General features: G+C 41.2%; 1 protein-coding gene across 2 annotated transcripts in view; it reads left to right on the forward strand.

Moving 5' to 3' along the window:
* The window catches only part of ZC3H8 (zinc finger CCCH-type containing 8), a 27579-nt gene that overhangs the window by 12791 nt on the left and 8149 nt on the right, over positions 1–6639 (forward strand). For both annotated transcript variants that reach the window (XM_010829542.1, XM_010829543.1), the window contains exons 3-4: positions 3418–3649; positions 4855–4985. In XM_010829542.1, coding sequence (XP_010827844.1) covers positions 3418–3649; positions 4855–4985 — 363 coding nt within the window. The remainder of the gene's footprint in view (positions 1–3417; positions 3650–4854; positions 4986–6639) is intronic.

Consider the following 6639-nt stretch of genomic DNA (forward strand, 5'->3'; position numbering starts at 1 on the left):
AAGCAGGGTGACAGTATACAGCCTTGATGTACTCCTTTTCCTATTTGGAACCAGTCTGTTGTTCCATGTCTAGTTCTAACTGTTGCTTCCTGACCTGCATACATATTTCTCAAGAGGCAGGTCAGGTGGTCTGATATTCCCATCTCTTTCAGAATTTTCCACAGTTTACTGTGATAAACTTAAAATCTCAAAAACAACAGAATGATATCTGTTAGTTTCCAAGGCAAACCATTCAGTATCACAGTAATCCAAGTCTATGCCCCAACCACTAATGCCAAAGAAGCTGAAGTTGAATGGCTCTATGAAGACCTACAAGACCTTCTAGAACTAACACCCAAAAAGATGGCCTTTCATCACAGGGGACTGGAATGCAAAAGTAGGAAGTCAAGACATACCTGGAGTAACAGGCAGGTTTGGCCTTGGAGTACAAAATGAAGCAGGGCAAAGGCTAACAGAGACTTGCTAAGACAGTGCACTGGTCATGGCAAAAACCCTCTTCCAACAACACAAGAGACAACTCTACATATGGATATCACCACATGGTCAATACTGAAATCAGATTGATTATATTCTTTGCAGCCAAAGATGGAGACGCTCTATACAGTCAGCAAAAACAAAACCGGGAGCTGACTGTGGCTCAGATCATGAACTCCTTGCCAAATTCAGACTTTAATTGAAGAAAGTAAGGAAAACCACTAGACCATTCAGGTATGACCTAAATCAAACCCCTTATGATTACACAGTGGAAGTGAGGAATAGATTTAAGGGACTAGATCTGATAGAGTGCCTGATGAACTATGGATGGAGGTTTGTGACAAGTATAGGAGGCTGTGATCAAGACCATCTCCAAGTAGAAGAAATGCAAAAGGAAAATGGTTGCCTGGACCTTAAAAATAGCTGAGAAAAAAAGAAAAGTAAAAGGCAAAGCAGAAAAGGAGAGATATACCCATCTGAATGCAGAGTTCCAAAGAATAGCAAAGAGAGATAAGAGCCTTCATCAATGATCAGTGCAAAGAGATAGAGGAAATCAATAGAATGGGAAAGACTAGAGATCTCTTCAAGAAAATTAGAGATATCAAGGGAACATTTCATGTAAAGATGGGCACAATAAAGGACAGAAATGGTATGGACCTAACAGAAGCAGAAGATATTAAGAAGAGGTGGCAAGAATACACAGAGAAACTATACAAAAAAGATCTTCATGACCCGGATAATCACGATGGTGTGATCACTCACCTAGAACCAGGCATCCTGGAATGTGAAGTCAAGTGGGCCTTAGGAAGCATCACTATGAACAAAGCTAGTGGAGGTGATGGAATTCCAGTTGAGCTATTTCAAATCCTAAAAGATAATGCTGTGAAAGTGTTGCCCTCAATATGCCAGCAAATTTGGAAAACTCAGCAGTGGCCACAGGACTGGAAAAGGTAAATTTTCTTTCCAATCCCAAAGAAAGGCAATGCCAAAGAATATTCAAACTACCAAGCAATTGTACTCATCTCACACTCTAGCAAAGTAATGCTCAAAATTCTCCAAGCCAGGCTTCAACAGTACGTGAACTGTGAATTTCCAGATGTTCAAACTGGCTTGAGAAAAGGCAGGGGAATCAGAGATCAAATTGCCAACATCCATTGGAGCATAGAAAATGCAGGAGAATTTCAGAAAAACATCTATTTCTGCTTTATTTACTATGCCACAGCCTTTGACTGTGTGGATCACAATAAACTGTGGAAAATTCTTAAAGAGATGGGAATACCAGAGCACTTGACCCATCTCCTGAGAAAAGTGTGTGCAGGTCAAGAAGCAACAGAACCGGACATGAAACAATGGACTGGTTCCAAATCGGGAAATGAGTATGTCAAGGCTGTATATCATCACCCTGCTTGTTTAACTTATATGCAGACTAGTATGTCATTCGAAATGCTGGGCCGGGTGAAACACAAGCTGGAATCAAGTTTCCTGGGAGAAATACCAATAACCTCAGATATGCAGATGACACCACCCTTATGGCAGAAAGAGAAGAGGAACTAAAGAAGCCTCCTGGTGAAAGTGAAAAAACTGGCTTAAAACTCAGCATTCAGAAAACAAAGATCGTGGCATCCAGTCCCATCACTTCATGGCAAATAAATGGGGAAACAATGGAAACAGTGAGAGACTTTATTTTCTTGGGCTCTAAAATCAGTGCAGATGTTGACTGCAGCCATGAAATTAAGACACCTGCTCCTTTTAAGAAAAGTTACGATAAACCTAGGCAGCATATTAAAAAGCAGAGTCATTACTTTGCCAACAAAGTTCTGTTTAGTCAAAGCTATGGGCTTTCCAATAATCACGTATGGATGTGAGTGTTAGACCATAAAGAAAGCTGAACGCTGAAGAATTGACGCTTTTATACTGTGGTGTTGGAGAAGACTTGAGAGTCCCTTGTGCTGCAAGATCCAAGCAGTCCATCCTACAGGAAATCAGTCCTGAATATTCATTGGAAGGACTGATCCTGAAGGTGAAAGTCCAGTACTCTGGCCACTTGATGCAGAGCTGACTCATTGAAAAACATGGTGATGCTGGGCAGGATTGAAGACAGAAGGAGAAGGGGACCACAGAGGATGAGATGCTTGGATGACATCGCCGATTCGACGGACATGAGTTTAAGCAAGCTCCCGGAGTTGGTGATGGACAGGAAAGCCTGGCGTGCTGCAGTCGTTGGTGTTGCAAAGAGTCAGACACGACTGAGCGACTGAACTAGACAAGTGGGCCTTTTACACATAAACCATTTAATTGAAATGTATCGTCTGTACCAGTTGTAATAATAAATCTTGATTAACCCTGGTGTCTCCAAGTATAGACACCCATAACCCATACTTGGGAATGTTTCTGCACCAAGTGCTGGAAGGTGTCTGCTGCTTGGACTGCTTGGCAGTTTCTTGTCATCATTGCTGCTACATCCCCCGCCAGCAATGCTTCGAGTTAAAGGGAGGAAGTAGACTTTGGTAGCTGGTGAGGTGGATTTCCAGTTGGGCCATTTTAGTTTACTTGCTCTCGATGACAAGGTAGTGAATTAAACCATGTGAAAGGATGGTCCATGCAAAGGGAGAAATAAAATGTGGACTATATTACTGTAGTTCTTTTATAGCAAATAATTCAGTTGTGGGGCTTTAGTCTTTCAATCTAGTAAAGTACACACAGTGAACAGATTGAGTCTTCCCTCAAAGCATCTTTTAAGTATGGATGCATGTGTTTTTGTTTTTTAATTCCGGAAAATTTCATGTACATACAAGTGGAAAGAACAGCATATGAAATCCTTGTGTTCTCATCAGTCAACTTCCAACAATGATCAGTTCACAGCCAGTCTTTATTTCTCCTTCATGACCAGATTGTTTCAAATCATGCTAAGTTTTTAAATTTGAAAATTTAATTTTTACTTAGTTTAGGCACTCTAGAAGCTCTACATCTCCGAAGAATTTGCAACATAGGAAATCAAGAAGTAAGGACTATGATGCATATACTGATGATGACATCTGCAATCAGGAGCCAGAGGATAATTTCGCTAAGGAGCTTCAGCAGTACATACAAGCTAAAGAGATGGCAAGTGTTACTCAGTCCTTACTGTGTCCTGAAGAATCTGTGAAGAAAGAGACAGCAAAGGGGACCAAGAAAGGTAAGAGTCAAGTTGTTAGATCATTTAAAGTTACCTGGAGGAGTAGTCACCATTGTCCATGGATGGAGTTGGGGGTGGGGTCTGCATTTTATCTCATGATAAGATCAGATTTTCTTGGATCTTGACATCAAATATGAGCTGGCCACTTGGTGTACAAATGCTCAGTTTGCAGGAGGAGTGGAGAGTGCAGCAGAGTTTTCAAAGGATGGCTACTTTGGGACTCCCCTGGTGGTCCAGTAGCTAAGACTCTGAACTCCCAATACAGGGTGCCCAGGTTCGATCCCTGGTCAGGGAACTAGATCCTATACGCGGCATCTAAAACTCCTGTGTACACAGCTAAGGCCTAGTAAGGCCATATAAATAAATAAATAATTTTAAAGGACATGACAACTTTGCAAGGGAGAATGCTAAATCCCTGGCTTCAGCGTATGTGAAGGACAGGAAATACCTTTTCTGGTTGCTTTCCTTTGAAGAAGAATAGACTGGGATAATAGTGTATGAGACTAAACTCAGGAATATATTCCTTTTTATAAATATTTGTTTGGCTGCATCAAGTGTTAGTTGCTTCGTGGCATGTGGGATCTTAGTTCCATGACCAAGGGTCAAACCCGTGTTCCCCACATTGCAAGGCAGGCTGTTAACCATTGGACCACCAGGGGAGTCCCCCAGGAATATATTCTTTTAGATTACTAAGATTAAGCCATAGATATGACAATAAGGGACAATTGTAAGTAAAATTCTTAATCCTCTCATTTTTTTCCCTGTTGAAACGTTTTTCTATTTAAAATGGATCTGTAGATCAACTTAATCTATATAAAATGTTTTCAGTGAATAATCTGACAGCCATATTTGAGATCCTTTGAAGCTTTTACTATTGCAGTGCTATAGCAATTCCTAATGAGATCCATCGTACTTTGAACACTTAAAAAGAATCTGGGCTGGTGTCTTGCAAGAATGATTTCGTTAATTATCTTGCTTTTTTCCTGGCAGTGCCTTATATATTTTCACAAGGAATGAATTTGGGATCCAGAGTATATTAATCCCAGAGCTGCTGGAAAGACAGGTCCACATCATCCCAGTTTTTGCTTTTTGAATAGTGGAGAACTTTTCTTGCGTTATTAAAGAATATCCCTCTTAAGAGTAAACTGCTGTTATTGTTTTATATTGTCTTTAAGTTAAATTTTTGTTGTTGTTGTTGTTTTTAGCTATTAAGCAAAAAAATATAAACCTTAAAGCTGTTCACAAGAATGGTAAAAAGAAGAAAATGAAGCGAAAGTGTCCTGGCCCAGGAGACAAAGGAAATGCTTCCCTGAGGAGCAGTGGCTCACAGGACCAGGTATGAGAATCCACATGTGTCGGAAGGCACTGCATCTCACACTTCAGTGGGGCCTCCTTTACCCTCAGCGGGCTCCCCACATGCTTCCTTCTCACCGTTAGGCTCCCTTCCTCACGCTCAAACCTTAGTGTCGTACCTGCTGCCCCTGAATACATATGCACAAGCCCCCTGATTTCTGAGTGCTGTACTGTCAATGACTGTGGAGAAACAGATGTGGGAAGCAAGGAAAAGAGAAGACAGCCATATGTGCATGTGTGCTCAGTCACGTCCAGCTCTTTGCAACCCCATGGACTGTAGCCCGCCAGGCTCCTCTGTCCATGGGATTTCCCAGGCAGAAATACTGGAGTGGGTGCCATTTCCTCCTCCAGGGGATCTTCCCGACCCAGGGATTGAACCCACATCTCTGTGTCTCCTACACTGACAGGTGGATTCTTTACCACCACGCCACTTGGGAAGCCCAAGCCACTGGACTGCCAGGAAAGTCCCTAGATAGCTGTGAGGGCATGCCAGCGGCCATTGGTCTATTGGTTTTTGACTCCCTCTGAAAATTAAAAATCAATATTTTTGAGACACCCCCTTCCAGACACCAGACCTCCCACCCCCTCTGGTATTTTGATTTTGCTTTCTAGAAGTTCTTCTTCTTCCTTGGTCTGCAGATGTAATCACAGTAGAGCAGTAAGTGACTCTTTTGGACTCTACTTTTCTGAGGGCTTCTGAGCTGGATGGCAGCCATTTGTTAGGCTTGGTTTAGGAGACAAGAATTAGGGCTTGGTAAAATATTAGAAACACCAAATATTATAGACTGAAATGTATTTACATAAAATTTATTTTACAAAAGACGAATATGAAGCCATAGGGTTTAGGTAACTGTATATAGTCACCCAGGGCCAGGCAGGGCTGCACTCAGGCAGTGTTCCCTTTCCTTTGGTTTAGATTGACTCAAGTGATTATTCCACCATAACTGACAGCTCTTCTACATGAGAAACAAATTGTAAACATATTTGTCAGAATTCAATTACATGATCAAATAAAACCGAGAGTTAAAACTGGCATACTTGTTAGGCACATAATTTTGATAGTGCTGAGTAGAGTTTTGACATTATTACAGAGCAGCTCACATAAGTGTGCAGTCAGCTCCCTTCTTTGTACCTGTGGAATTCCTAAGACCGTATGTGGGAATACCATATGTAGATGCTGTAAGTTGTACCACAAGTTAACACGCTGAAAGTGATTTATGTTTCTAAAGACCTGTAATAAAATTCCCCTTTCATTTTTGTATGAAAGTCCCCTTTTGTTTTCATACCTTTATCACCATCTTTGAGGGTCTGTTTCTAATTATGTTTATTAATTTGAGCTCATCAGTATACTCAGCTCACACCTAGTGGGCCTGTCATTGAAATGAAAGGTTACACTGCTTTTGGTTGCTTTACCTTTTTTTTTTTTTTTGATGGTTTTATAATTCATATTTACAGTAATTTATTATGCTTTTAAGTAGCATGACCTTTAATTGTTTTTTGTTTGTTTGTTTTTTTACTTTACAATATTGTATTGGTTTTGCCATACATCAACATGCATCTGCCACGAGTGTACACGTGTTCCCCATCCTGAGCCCCCCTCCCACCTCCTTCCCCATCCCATCCCTCTGGGTCATCCC

Source organism: Bison bison, unplaced genomic scaffold (assembly GCF_000754665.1).
Source record: "Bison bison bison isolate TAMUID 2011002044 unplaced genomic scaffold, Bison_UMD1.0 scf7180017864508, whole genome shotgun sequence".
NCBI lineage: Eukaryota > Metazoa > Chordata > Mammalia > Artiodactyla > Bovidae > Bison > Bison bison.